Consider the following 15,696-nt stretch of genomic DNA (forward strand, 5'->3'; position numbering starts at 1 on the left):
ACAGAGGAGGATCAGCCCTACTGACTCTGTACAATAGCCTTTAACACACACACACACACACACACACACACGCGCGCGCGCGCAAATAAGTGCCTGAATATTGCGTGTGTAACCCAGAACACACACACACACACACAGTCACACCTGAGCCCTCTTCAATAGACACCATTCAACACCCTGACAACGGGGACAATAGAGGCAAAAACGCAGGTCGACAAAGAGAGAATCAACCTGTCTGAACACATCTGGCCGTCCTCGCCACCCGCTTCACCGCATCATCTTTTCCTTTGCGATGACTTGAGGTGATATCATGTTTCTATGTGGCTACACTTTGCTTTGCCTTCACTTGCAGCTGTTTTGTAACAAGATTTGAGGGTGAAATCAAGAGTCATGTTACTAAAGTTACAAGCAGCAGGCCAGGAGTGCGGGGACTATTGTTGAGGGTAGTTAACTACCTCGCTGCCTGAAGGGCTATCTTGATGTCACTGAAGTGTTTGTCTGTTGGCCTTGAAGTCTTGTCTCATACAGAATCCAGCAAATGGACGTTTTTTCCATACGTAATCCCAGTTCATCTTCATGTAAATTGAACAGGTGCTGGTGCAGCAGAGTGAAAGTGATGTCAAATTGTGCCTCTGGGGAGAGGCTTGTAAGGCTCTGTCGGTTGTAGCCTATAGGTCTCTCTGTTAGATTAGTGAAAGTAATCCACTTTCAAAACAACGCGGCTGAACAACTCCAACTCTAGTGGATAACCTGACCTGTGACCACATGAGCTGTACACCATATTTCATTTAAAAGCAATCAGACACATGTCATTATTTCATCACTTTTATTGACTGTCAGACAATTAAGCAACACAGAATCTGAGCTAAGTCATCAATGCTCTGCACAGTACGATACAAGCTGAATAAATGTATTTTTACCTGTGAATCCAGGGTCATTAAAACACAACACACAAACTCATTGTAACTCATTTTAGGTTGTGGTAGACATAAATACCTCTATATACACGTCAGTGGCCATATGTTTCCTCTAAAGGCTTCATGACAATTAATGTGTGTTTGTTAAGGAGGAGGGGGGGCCAGGGAGGGCATGGAGTGTCTGAAGGAGGAGAGAGGTGTAAGGATGGGAGACTTCCATCTGGAACTCTGTCCGTATGAAATATCTGGGGTCATCGAAGATCCTTGAAAACAACTGGCAGAGGAGAGGAGAATTAATTTACACCTCAGTTGTAATTACTTCCTTTTGTTATTGTCATCAAACACCCTGAAATGGCCACAACCATAATTCTGTCTCTGAATACTTTCCAGCAATCCCTGATTTCCCCATCTTTAAAATGATCATTTCTAAAAAAGGTTAAAGTTACTACAAGGAACTTTCTCTGTGTCATTTTGGCGCACAAAAGCGGTAGTGTTCCAGTGAGCACCACCGCCTTGTGTCATAAAGATCTGCAGCTGAGATTAGAAAATCTCTCATTTTACTGCAGCAGTTTCTGAAAGTCAGCCCCGCTCAGTCCTGGTTCTTTTTCTCCCATGCCTCCCTTCCTGCCTCCAGCAGCGTGGTATCGATGTAGGCTCAGAAGAAGCGGGCAACATGCTGGTGGGCACTGCCGCCTCATTGCAGCTCTTCTCCATCTGCCAGCGCTCACAGTGGTACCTCCCTGCAGTGTCGTCCTGTACCATGTTATATAGAAATAGGCCAATATTCTCACTGATGGCCTAACTTGATGATGTAGGTCAAAAGAGGCATCAGAATGAAACTGTAACTGTTTCATAAGTTAAAAACTCCTTGTAGTAACTTTAAGTAATGTCCTAACACTGGCAAATGTCACTCAAACAGGAATATATAATGTATTTGTTGGGGACTATTTTCAACCAAAGATTGGTGTACCCACAAGTAGTTTTTTTTTTTTGAGCATGTCTAAAGCCGTACCTTTGTTTATGGTAAAAAAGTAAAACATTTCACCCAGTGAAAGTGTGGCTCACCAAAAGAGGAATAAGCTATATCAGGCATTAGCTACACAGACAATACTTGTAAGTCAGATAAATTCATTGTTGGTTTTCATACTGTCATGGGATTTGTTTATAATAAGAAAAATGTATAAAACCACCAAACTTACCCTTTAAATCATTTTAATGAATTAAGCTATTCAATTTAAAGCGAATACAGGTTTTATGCACACAACTTTGTTGTTATTTATAAAAAGTATACAGATGCAAACAAGTTGCTCACAGTTTGAACGTGGAGTTGAAATAGCTTTAACATATGTAAATGAATTAACCTGAATATTATGATGCCTTAATGAATGAAATGACTCACCTGACTGAGGCTGAGCGAGCTGAATTGTTGGCGAGCCTGTTCTGATTGGACGACCTATGAGGGGCCATGCCTAAACGCAACACCGGAGAGATCCAACGTTAGTCCTTAACACAGGTCAAACAGATATAATGGCTCATTGATGGGGATATTTTTGGGCCATTATGGGCTTATGTGTCTTCTTCTTCAATCACATGCTAGCGTTTCATTTGGAAAAATCCTCCAAGAAGACGAGATGAATAGGTGAATCATCTTTAAGAATAATTAGTATCTCACAATTTTTAACCAACAAGGCAAAACACCTCCAGCATGCACACAACCCTCTGCTGCAGATGGCACATCATTATCTAGTAATAACAGTACATTTAATTGCCTGTGCCCAATAAATCTGCCGTTGCTGGTTAAATATTATGATTTCCTTCAACACAATATTGTCTTAATCACACAGCTTTAGGGAGTATCTACACAATCCTAATAACATTTAAAGGCTGTCACCCAATTTATCTGCTACAATGGAGGTCAAATCCTTTAAAGCACTAAATTACGTAATCAAAGAGAAGAAGCTCAGTAGGTGTAATCCTAAACATAACATCAGCCAACATCTGTATTGGTTTAATCACTGTGGGTGGTCAACTGTGAGGTCCACAGCCGCCAAAGAGGTTAATGATGATGGTTTTGTCAGAGTGCAATTATGTCTATCAATGTGGCATCTTAATTATAAATATGCAACTTTAGATGCATACCTTTGGCAGAGAGACTTAAGTGTGTTATGTCCTAGATAAAGTAACATGTGTGAAGTGCCTTTAGTATCATGCTTGTATATAGATTCAGTGGGGAAGGTTGTCAAACCACTAACACTGAATTTACTGGTTTAATAAAATCACTAAAAGCATATTAACGGTACAAGGTCCGATGGTTCAACATTTTATGAAAAATAGAGCAAAGCACTTACCCATTCGTCCATCTTGTGGAGGACTGACTAATGACAGTCTGGGGACAGTGTTCGGCTGAAAGACGGAGACACGCAGAGAGCAACATCACAAACCATCTCTTTTTATTTACTTGTTTTGTAAATACTTTTATTCTTCATGAACTTAAGTCTTGACGTAAATATCAAGACGCTGGATAATCTTGACAGAGCTCATACGTTACATTACACAAACTGTATAGCAGGAATTAAAACTTACTGCAGGCGAAATAATGATGACACTTACTTTCCTGAACAGACTCCTTTCATCCACGTCCATGTTTTCGGTGCTGCAAGACATGAGAGCACGCTTCATTAGTTCAGTTGATTCAGTTGGCTGAGCACTTCAGTGGTGCCTGGACTCATTTCTAACCAGCCAATTGCCATATAACAGCAACATTTGCAACATTTACTCTTCAGGAGAATGCAAAACCGATTTCCCCACAGACTTTGGAGTATATTATTAATATTTGACGTATAATGGACTGTAAGTTGATAACAGAAAACAATGATAAAGCAATACTGGAGTGAGATAATTCCATACTTTTATAATGATTTTTTCTTTAAAAAGTCATGATAATGCACATAATTGCAGTAGTCATTTTTTGCAACCAGTTGATGAAGAATAGAAAAAGTTTATTTTATGCATTCACTGGTTCCAAGGAAAAACCATTCCAAGACTATATTATATAGTTGTTTATTATACCATACTAATATTATTTTACTGAAAACATTGTGCATTTGTCCAAAACTTGAGAACAAAAAAAAATAATTACTGTACCAAGAGGCTTGGGTCTTTGTCTAAATAGTACGCATAGATTTTGCGAGAACAATTCAATTCAGTGACTAAAATCTAAGTATTTTGAAAGGCATTCTATAATTCAAATGTTTTATTACTATTAATATCTTTCCTTTCAAATCATTAATTCACGTTTTAAATCAAAACTGAATTGACCCTGCAGGTGCGGCGGTAACACTGAAAATGAGGTTAATATCATCCGCTGTCTGTCATCTATTGCCTCAGTAGAAGAATCTAAAGTCTCAGTGGATAAAACAACATTTGTACTATTAAACTCAAGCAGACAATCAATCCTGTGTCAACGGTGTCTGGGAAACCCAATAGGGAATCCTGGCTAAACCCAAGCAAAGCTCAGCTTATTCAGGTGTGTGTGTGTAGATAACCGCAGGGCAGGGCAAAGCTATACAGCAGCTAAAGCTAACATAAGACATCGGGGCTGAACTCAGGATATAGCTTGTTTGCACTGTGAAATACCAACTCCTTTCTCTCTCGCTCTTGCGGTGAGAGGTAATAAAGGGCAGAGGAAGGGAAAACAGACAGAGATGAGGTGAGGACAAATCAAAGATGAACTTAGAAGACAGTTAAAGGTGTTCAGAGATACAGAGAACCGTTAGGGAGGGATGATACTCACATATTAGTTGTTGAGGAGTGTCTTGAGAGGGACATGGGGGAGTTATACGGGATCTGTAGGACTGACACCAAACATGAAACACAGCATTTAAAATCAGCAATACAGCCGAAGGTTCGACTCCGGCCTGTGGCCCTTTGCTGCATGTCTCCCCCTCTCTCTCTCTCAGCCCATTTCCTGTCTGTCCTATATAATAATAAAAAAAAAAAAAAAATCACAATGCATAAATAATGATGATGAGACTTAAGACGTCATGTATGAAAATTCATGTTTCAGTGATATGACCACCAAGACATGATGTAAGCCAGTTGTAGGGTCAGTAAGGGGCCTCGGTTCAGCCACTAGTCTGTCCTGCTTGGCTGTGCATTTTCTTACTAGTATATTCTAAAAGGATTTTGTGAAACAAGTAGTAGTCGTGATTGGTACACATTAAAAAAACAAAAGAAAAATTGTTCTTGATTTACACAATTTTGGGCAGATAATCTTCCTATATTACTAGTACTCCATTGTGAGTCTGGTCCCAGAATATTTTTCCTATTATCTCAAATTCACAAATGTCTTTGTCGCCCCCTAGTGTATTTTTTTTAATAACAGTCTTTGGTTAGAGCTATAGTCACAATTTTAGTAACATTTTGACACATTTACATTGCTTCTTTATCACATCAAATTTCATTTTTTTCTAAATTCAAAAGGACTGTATTGGGTGATTGATGTTATATCACATTTCACTCTTACTATTAACAACAGTAACACAACAGTATGATGAATAGTCAGGGTTCGAACACCTTTTCCGTGACCAAATTCAAGCACTTTTCAAGCACTTTCAAGATCCATTTTTCAAGCTTTTCCAGCAGCATTTTCAAAGATTTCAAGCACCTGTACGAACTCTGAATAGTGGATGGATACTGGAACTGTTTTGTGTGTTTGCACTTAAATCTGGTCAGACTTTTCTTGGACTTGATTTCAGTTGTCTTGACCACAGCCCAGGTTAAAGTAGAGAACAATGTTGTACAAAGCTTGGACAGTACAGTGACCCGAACATTAGCAGCATATCCTAAACAGGGATTTTCACATACAGTATAACACATTAACTGAATACATAATGATTGCATAGCATGATACAAATGTAGTATTTATGTAAATGTGAATGTCTCAGAGTGTTTCAGATGAAATAGTTGTCTGCCACAGAGGCCAATACAATAACGGACATAAAAGTGACAAAATTCTATAACAAATCATGAGATTGTTGTTTACCTGATGTATGTCCATGTGGAGTATGGGAACTGTGGCTCATCTGAGGCACTAAAGAAACTTTGGCACTGAGTGAGAACAGTAACGAACAAGGTTAATTTGCTCCAATAAAACAGACACTGCTGCTTCTAACATAGTTGTCGGTTTGAATTGAAGTTTTTTATTATTATTGTTTCTTACCTTCAGTTTGTATGTTACAGAACATTTAAAATTTACAGAGCTGCAGCATTCACCAGATACAGATCAATGCTAATTCCAGGACATGCATTTAAGTGCTATAAAAATCCTTGCTAAATATGTATTTTTTGGCCTTTAAAAAAACAACAAAAAAGTGTTTGTGTTTGTCATTGTTGGTTGTGGTTGTAACTTGCCAGAATTAGATGTGCCAGGAGTGACATCTAGTGAGAGGTGAGGAATAAAAGCCAGGGGGTTGTAAAATAACTTTGTATGCTAAGGGGCCACTTAATTCAGGTTTTACTGCCTTCATAGATCCTCATTAAGTCTGATTAAAGTCTTATTTCATGAGAATCTTGATCACCTATGCATCATCATCAAATATGATATAATATTACGTTTAATGTTTAAATCCTGTGTAAATAAGGATGCTAAAAAAGACCATCTACAGAATATGTATATATATATATATATTTTCTGGATACAACTCTTTCATATCCCGTTGTCAGAACATCTGCATGTAGCATACTGTGTGTCTGCGAAAAAAGTTATCTTTAGTCAGTATCTACTCTATGCTGTACCTCTGGTGCTGAAGAGAGTTTTCTAGCTTAGTGATGTAGTTGCTCTGTTCATTCAGCTTCCTTTAAAGGGAAGAAAATAAAAAAATGTATTAAAAAAAAGGTGCCAAACTATTCATAAACTATAGGTTTAGAAATATGTAACTTACCTTGCCATCTGCTGCATTTCTTGCTTCATCTTGACTAATACCTCTTCTAGTTTCTCATTCTGTGATTGATAAGATGGTTGGGGATGCATTAGTACAGCAGGTGTGACTATATTATATTGTAAATAGTGTTTATATCCATTTTAGCATGCAAACAGAGCAGAAAACTAAATACATCATACTTTCAACATGGCTGTTCAAGCAATGTCACAGAGGTTTGAACAAAATGTATGGAAATGAATAGCGTTGAACCTCAAAAATATAGTATTACCCGCCAAATGATAAAAGTAAACAAGACAAAGACACACTCATACACAACAACAAACATCCATGGTAGCAACACAGATGTCTCTCACCTTTTGCTGGTAGTAAGTCAACAGTCTCTTCTGATGTTTAGCCTGGAACATTACAACCTGAGAAAAGGGAAAAGACAATGCTACATGAAGTCTTCACAAATAAATAATATTAAAAAAAAAACATATAGTGCACTCAAACTATCCTAAAGTGACTGATAAAGACTAACACAACAAGACTATTTTTTTATATTTTTTTGATGAGACAGAAAATGACCAAACTTTGCTGATTTCCTTGAAATGTTTGGTTGCCACGCTGCTAATGTCGGAGAACATGGCCTTCACCTGTGAGCTGCTCTGTAAAAACACATTTCACGTGACTGTAATGACAGTAGGACTGTAAAATGATATCAGTATGTATCTAAAGTTATCAAGTATGGTGCTGTTCCATTCAGACAGCCCTTCAGCCACCCAAGGGTGCCATTAAATGAGAGGAAAGATGCTTACTTTGTCAGTCAGAGGTGATACTTGGCATTTGGCATTGCATATTAAACACTTTTCTGGTTGGCCTGAAAGAAAAGTTTCAATTATATGTAGACAGAAATGCTGAATGCTTAATATCTCTAGGCACATATTAAAAAGAGGACATGCAGACTCTAAATCCACAACAGAAACTGAACAAAAAGGGGTCACAAAGTGCTCCTGAGACCCATAATTAATTAAATGTAACCCTGGAAGCCAGCGCAAATTGAAATATAATCTAACTCTTGAAATCTGAGTGAGATTAGACCCATAAGGGACAGATTCACGGCTTGTGAATAAAATCAGTGGCTCCCAAAGTGGGACTAAGGGACCTCTAGGAAACTACCGGTACTTTAAGAGATCCCATATCCAATACTGAATGGTGTAAATTCACTCTTATTACATTGGAGGATATGATGCAAGAACAGGATGAATTAATGAGAGATTTCCCTCCCTCTGCTGTCACATAGCAATGAAGAACAATATCAAACCAAGTGTGACACAAATACTGTCAAATGTGTCTTTCTCCAGAGAAAGTGTATTAACTGAGGGAACCTGAGTACACCTGCTGTAAAACTGAGTCAACCTATCTCTGCAATATCCCTTAAAGTCCAGCAGATGTCCCTGTTTAATCACTTTCACCTGTCTGGTAACTAAAGTGAACACTTGGTGCAGAACTTTTAAACACATCCAAACAAACCCCTGCAGCAGTGGTTGTTTTGGAAGAAAGTTAGTAGTGTCATAAACCCGTCTCTACCTTTCTGATAACAGACATTACAGATGACATGGCCACAGGTTGTGACAGCCAGTTTTCTGTCAGCACTGGGGGGAAGGAAGCAGGAGTTGCAACAGATCCAGAAAGACATTTAAAGGCCTGCAATAAAAGACGAGGTTGGTTAACTGACTTGTTGATTTAGCTAGCTTCAGTGATATTACAGCTGTCCCATTCATTGAGTGCTCTAAATTAATTCATGTGTTTCCTTTAGGTTAGGATAACTAACCCTCTCACAGTTACACAAGTTAGTTTTATCGTCATGGGGATATCTTACGTTACCTGCAGTATCCCGCTGCGAGTGAAGCTCAATACTTACTTATAGCCAACAGTTGGCTAACGTTTAATAACGGATCTGAGGGCCGAGCTCGGAACGTTAATGTCTTATGAGCTGACGCGCTAAAACGGCGTCAACGTCTTCAAACTACAGACGCTCATGCCTCGACTAACATTAATCATCTGTAGTAACTGTCAGTCCAGCTATATTTAAAATAAAAACAACAACGTTAGATTTAAAGTTGCTAGTAGCACACAACGACGTCAGTTTTTACGCTAACGTTAGCTAGCCCATAGTATCCTCAGAGTTACTGCAGGGGTACCGCACAATTGTTTGATAATCTTTCCAACGTTTTTGTTTAAACATGTCTGAAAATATAAATTAATATGAATGCAACGTATTATTAGCAAAGATATATTTGTGAAAAAATATGAAATGAATACATTTATTTACACAACCTTGATGATAGGCTTACTGACATGCACAGATACATTTGAGTTGATGGCGAAGCTTTATTAAAAGTTGTATTTAAAAAAAGAAAACATCCACGGGGCGTTTTGAGGGGTACAGAATGAAAGTTTTGCTTTTGCATAAAATAATATTTATTAAGTTTGAATTAATTTGTTTTTTAAGGGGTTTGACAATGACTTTCTGTCAAGTTCTGTTTACCAGCCAATAGAAGCCGGAATTGCGGTTGCCACGGTTGTCTGATGTTCAACACAGCAACTGTAGGTTGGCACAGGGTTATTTGACCCAGCGGCTGAGTGACCTGAGACGAGAGTCAAAATAAGCCAAGTGTTCACTCGATGGACTGAGATAAATGAGTTCAACAGCATTCAAACGCACACTGAAATGGCTACGTTTCTCCTTTATCGGTAAGCTAACTTTCATGTTTACTAACGGCTAACGGCTAACTTTAGGCTAAGGTAACTGACTGCTGTAGTTCTTTTTTGTTGTTATGACTACGATCTTGAGACACAAGATGGCGGTGACTGCTCATTCTCAATATTCAACCTTTGACATATGATGTATAACTATATGAAAATTTTGAAATTATCATAGTAATATCTTAGTATTGAACCCACCTTTAAAAAAGATGTGTTTAAAGACCTTTTCAACGGAATTCCATTGCTAGGCAACAGCTTTGGTCCTTGTGAACTTCCTTTCTGCTGATGTCATTCACATTCACTGCAACAGGAAATCAACTAGGCCACATTTAGAATGTGTATGTTTACATCTTTGAAAAGGTCTATAGGCTTTAGGCCCAAATTAATATGCAACTCAGTTTCATACAATATTTATAGTAGGGGGGTCCTGGCTTCATCCCTCTTACAGCTAAGGCCTCCTTGGCCTAAAAAACGTTAAAGACCCCTCTAAACTATAACACTAATGCTAACTGATAACAGTACGGAACTATTGAAATGAAATCTCTTGTAAAACATTTTTCCCAAGTAGCTAAATATTTGAAAACAAACATAAAATCTGCTGTTTAATTCATTTAGCTTACTGATATGAAAAGGGAAATACTCACAAAACAATTATCCCTGAAATTACTTCCATCACTTTTCCTTCATTTCTGATGAACATTGTAAAGTTACATAGTTTATTGTAATGGGTGCCAATTTGTTTTTAACATTAACATAATTAACATTATCAAATAAGTGTTTGTGGACTTTTATTTAACTGCCTCACATTCAAAGTTACACGTTCATTATTTTAGCCATACACAGTTTTTTAATCCTATATGCTATATGTGTTTATAGGCATGGAGTATACAGTATGCACTTGGACAGGTCTGGGCTATAAAAGGTCATCATCAGGCTTAAAGCAAACAAGTCAGAGTTCATTCTCCTTAGACCAGCTTCTTGGCGACGAAGAAGTCTTTAAGTCGTTTCATCTGCCAGAAACCAACAGACAGCAGAACAGAGGTCTGCACCACGGCCCACCATAGCACTTTACTGTTGGTGTCCTCACTGATCTGACGAAACGCCTCCTCCTTCTCCTAAATGAGAGAGAATGTAAAACAGGGAGAAGAGAGACATGAAATCGTTTTGCCTTTCAGAAAAAAAAAACCCTGTGATGACTACTGATCTGTGTTAACCAGCAGGTACCACACTATTTCCACCCTTTCCTCAGAGCTCCCTGTAGTGGTATGTACACACATGTACTGTTATGTTTGGAGATTGATATGTTTGCACACAGAACAGTAACATATGTATCTACCCTCTGGTACTCCTGCTGCCTGGTGATGTACATCATCTGATCTATGAGGTGTCTTAGGCTGCTCTCCAGAGTCTCCATGTTGTCTCTGGTCTTGTCAGTGTTGGGGTTGATCGTGTGCTCTCCCATCTGAACGTCCAAATGTAGTTTCTGTGCAGCACGATGACAAAAATCAAGGGTTATTTCAATAAATGTATGATTAGTCTGCGCAAAGTTTACAGACTTGTCTTAGTGTGTAATATAATACTGTAATGATGTACGTGCTGCTGCGTTTTCCCCTCTTGTTTATTTTATTTTATTTCCGTTTGTGTCCATAGGTCTCACCAGCTTCTCTGCAGCAAAGACAGCAAACCTTGTGGAGTTGGTTTGGAAGCAAAGGTAGTGCTGACCGGAGGCGTGAGCTGTGAAGGTGAATTTACCAAATTTACCATAGCGTTTGGACATCAGAACCTAGAGGGCAGGAAACACACTGTCAGGCCAACATTTCCTCATCTATGGGGTGAACAAAATTGAGATACAGTTTTGTTTATTTTTGTTCTTTTTAGTCTGTTGAATGGTGAGGATGAGAAAGTGATGGGTTAGTATGTAAAAACGAATCAGGTATAGACTCATTGATGTACATTTGATGGCATTGCAAAAATGAATTGAATGAAACTGAAGATTTTGGGACCACATAAGTAAAACATAGCGGTGGAAAAAAACTAAGTACATTTACTCAAGTACTTAAAGCAACAACATGTAGGATTTGCTCTCAGGCTCCCTATGGTTGGGAAACAGTATTTTCTTCGACTACTGTCGTGGGTACATGATCAAAGGATACATATGCATTTGTTGACAAGCCAAGGATATTGGCAACGCAGTCTGCCCAAGCCCAAGGCCAAGCAATGTACCTACTAGTAGCATGAGAGCCAAGTCACCATCAGTGGTGAATCTCTCTTCCTCCTGTAGCTCACGCAGGCAAGCGAACACTGGTCCAATATTGATCCTCGGCCAACCTCTGATTCTGTCACTATCCCTTTTCTTTCCTTGGTCTCCTCCGACAAAACCTTAGTTTTTTTTTTTGCACTGGTGTCGAACCAAAATCCGAAGTTGCATCGTGTCAGTGAAAAGCAATACAGACTCTGTCAGGATACAACAGATGTGTCATTAAACTTACTGGAAGTTGATGTACCATCACAGGGGTTTCTGAAATATATTATGAATGCATTTTCATTTTGTGCTGCTTTACCCTTCTACTTCACTAAATACTTACTTTTTACTGCATTACATTTATTTTACAACTGCAGTGACAAGTATTCAGATCAATATTTGTAATGCATCGACAATAATGGTCCAACACTGACAGGGCTGACTTTTGTAATGTTTCTTGAGTCACATTTTGAAGGTAGGACTTTTACTTTTAATTGTAATTTCTCTTCACCAATCAACACTGTGTTAAATGTGGTTCTTGTCTGGGTACTTTAAATTGGGAAAACACCCCACACATGTTTTTGTGTACGGGCACACACAGATGTGTTTGTGATCCCGGTCTAGTGATAAACCTCTCCTGTGAGTGTAGTACCTCATGGTTTGGGTCTCTGACTGTCACAGTGACGCCGAAGTGAGGGGAGTGGGAGGACACCCTCAAATCCCAAGGCTCCAACAAGAAATAACCTGAAGGTAAAACACCATCTTGCATGAGTGCATTCACATACTGTAGTTGTCAAGGTCATTATCAAGCTTGTAACATTTGCAATAAGGATTAGATCGAGCATGAAGAGGGAATATAAATCAATTTTTTCTTGGGATTTACATTAAAATCTATATCATGTAATGTGTCCCCTAGTGTCTTTCTGTGAAACTGACTAATGGGAACAACTTTTTAAAAACAATTGGTCCAGTATTGACCGAAAGCGCGGCAGAACTGGGCTGCAATGTAATCAAACAGGGCAAGAACGGCTGTCAATGTACATCCACTCACGTGCTTATCTTTTTCACTAACAGGCTCAGATTTGTGTTATAATAAGAGTCTGACAAAATTATGGAAAGATGGATAAGTTGCCAATATCCTGCTATGCTTTGCTGTGTGCTACTGATGCTGGTCAACATGGTAACTTTAGCTAATAGCATAAGCCTTCCTTGACTCTTGTCTGCAGCTCTCAACTCTTGTAATATTTGTTTTCAGGAAAATGTGCTTTGGTAGGATGTCTTTTCCGCATTGGCTGGCAGTAGTGTCCTGGTCAAAATGCTGCCAGGTGCAGTGTATCCCCTGTGTTAGGATCAATTTGTAACACAACTAGCCACATTTTCCCCCTTTCCTATCCTCAGGTAATGTTAGTCTAGGAAAGCTGAGTAAAGTGTAGCTCCACGTAAATGCACAAACACAAACCATTGTTTTGATTAAAAATCTTTTTGATAACACAAAGTTTTACTTCATAACAAACTTTCCACTTCATAAAAAACTCCAGAGACTCCGCCATCTTTCCATAATATAGTCAGACACTTAAAGTTATGATAATCGGAGCCTGTTCATGGCTAAATGTAGCACTTTTAGTAGGGGAGCGTACCGATGTTTCCCAGGTCCTATGTTCCCCGCTTTGTATGGGGCCGATGCAGACCCTTTATAAAAATAAATTATGTTCTCCGCTTTTCCCAAAAAGGGTCATATGTTCCCCAGTCTGTTTCTCCACAATCAGTGCTGAATACCACAGCAAATAGGCCTATGTAGACCCTAACCCTACCAAATAACCCTAACCCTAACCGTAACAAAATGCTGAATGAAATCAGCGAAGGCATATGCTTATGCGACTGGGGAACATAGGGATGACTTCTTTAGTAGATGTATATTGACGAACACACTTGCCCCGTCATTATCGCTCACACTCAATATTGGACCAATTTTTTAAAAAAGTTGTCCCTGTTAGTCCCTTACCAAGAATTACATGGGGAAACAGGGTTGAAAAATATCAAAATTCACCTTTAATGGGAAGCTTAGAAGTCACAAATGACTTTTGCACTTGCTGAAATAAGAGACATACTATCGTAGAGGTAGATATAGCATTACTGTGTGATTCAACAATCACGTGGCAATTCACAATACACTTTAACAGATCTACTTTCACATTCATTACCTCATTTGAGATTGTAAACGACACTCAGGAGGAATATTCCCTCTCCAGGACTCACCGGTGACGAGCATGTCTTCAGGAATCTCCTCGATGATGCATTTTTCCTCCTGCTCTCCCAGATCAAAATACATGGCTGCTGCCAACATCAGGTAACACTGGAGGAGAAAGCCAGTGCCTCGCAAACCCATTTTCAGTTAACAATGAGCTATTAAATTACAATACACTTAACTGTGATCAAATGTTTGGCCTGTAGTTCCAGTTGAGATATTTTTCATCGACTATAACCAAACACCCATGTCCTATAGCATATATTTAAAGTGGAAGGGTATAAGGTAGACAGTTCGTAGTGTGAGAAACCCACAGGTGCTGCTTTGGGTGACGAGACATTCTCGTCGCTTTGTGACTGGTTAAACTGGCAGCCAATAGCAAAGCTGGTAAGAAAAGTGGCTGACTGGGGCTGACCCCTTGTCACAGATACAGATAATCCAACAGTATGTTCATAATACACCAACATGGAAGTGGGAGTAGCACCCTGGCACATGCAGTATTTTTTAATGCCATTATACAGACATTTTCTACCAATTAGTATAATAATGTAAGAGCTTCGGGACATTAAACATGTTGGTGTTAATATTGCTGTAGACTTGTTCTATCCTGCAGTAGACTTATTTCCACTGCAAGTGCCTGCTCTACAATTATCACACTAAAACAGATGTGGTAGATGTTGAATTGGCCTTGAGGGGTACATCATTATCTATACAATATCATATCACACAATATCACTATCTCTCCAGGGTGAGAATATACATTATTACATTGTAATGTAATATGGTGACTGATTGATGATTAGTCTTGACAAATTAGACAAATGCCGTTTTCATCTGGCCTACTGACGTTTCTTATTTTTGTGGATTTTGAATTCCTTTTAAAGTATGGTGTTCACTTTTTTAAACTTTTAAGCAGTAAGGAGCACCGGTGGCACAGTGTCTGTTACTACAGTATGAAGGAGAGTTCAAATGTCTTTGGAAATTGTAATCGAAACCAATACATACATACAAGAGTTGCCATATGCTAAACCTAGATGAGGTCACATATAAAGTAAACACCTGCACCCCCACACACAGAATAAATCATTTTTATGTTTAGCATCTGCAAATGTTATAGAAGAATCAGATTTCCTTCTCCTCCCACGCTTCAGTAGTACAGAAAGTGTCAATCCTAAGTCAGTATGTTTATTATACCTGCCATTTAGTCAAAAGCATATCTTGTAATAAATACTATCACTTCTGTAACTCACTGTAATGTTGTCATGATACTGGAATTTCTAACTTTGATATGATACCAAAAATATTGATATTCAATACCATTTTTGATATCACAGGGATAGTATATGGGCTTGCTTGTATTCTTTGCTGTACCCTGTTCATTTACCTTACATTTGAATTGTTCCGATATTTTTTTTCCAAATACAGATTGCGAGAACTTGCGTATCGGTTGATAATGAGTACCTACCTGATACCGGTGCATATTTTATAACCCTTTGTTAACCCCTGATAAATACAGAGAATGAATGCTATAGAACTTGCTTGTATTATCTAGTTTGAAAGTCAGTCATAACGGAAGAAGAACAAACTACTTTATAGCACCCA

General features: G+C 38.6%; 2 protein-coding genes across 2 annotated transcripts; both read right to left on the reverse strand.

Moving 5' to 3' along the window:
* Positions 1–1,061: 1,061 nt before the first annotated feature.
* On the reverse strand, positions 1,062–8,537 carry rnf212 (ring finger protein 212; the record flags this gene model as incomplete). Its single annotated transcript, XM_083914947.1, has 12 exons — positions 1,062–1,191; positions 2,317–2,386; positions 3,266–3,320; positions 3,528–3,570; positions 4,711–4,771; positions 5,962–6,026; positions 6,714–6,773; positions 6,860–6,918; positions 7,213–7,269; positions 7,432–7,506; positions 7,657–7,718; positions 8,429–8,537. The coding sequence occupies 12 exons, from the start codon at positions 8,535–8,537 to the stop codon at positions 1,062–1,064; spliced, it is 846 nt and encodes a 281-aa protein (XP_083771073.1).
* A 2,035-nt stretch (positions 8,538–10,572) lies between these two features.
* Positions 10,573–14,292, reverse strand: LOC310948471 (transmembrane emp24 domain-containing protein 11; the record flags this gene model as incomplete). The annotated part of the gene is made up of 5 exons (XM_083915616.1): positions 14,106–14,292; positions 12,502–12,593; positions 11,265–11,390; positions 10,944–11,090; positions 10,573–10,722 (listed from the first exon to the last, which is right to left on the reverse strand). The coding sequence occupies exons 1-5, from the start codon at positions 14,233–14,235 to the stop codon at positions 10,573–10,575; spliced, it is 645 nt and encodes a 214-aa protein (XP_083771742.1). The 5' UTR covers positions 14,236–14,292.
* Positions 14,293–15,696: the final 1,404 nt, after the last annotated feature.

The sequence above is a fragment of the Echiichthys vipera genome, assembly GCF_963691815.1.
Source record: "Echiichthys vipera genome assembly, chromosome: 6".
Taxonomy (NCBI): Eukaryota; Metazoa; Chordata; class Actinopteri; order Perciformes; family Trachinidae; genus Echiichthys; species Echiichthys vipera.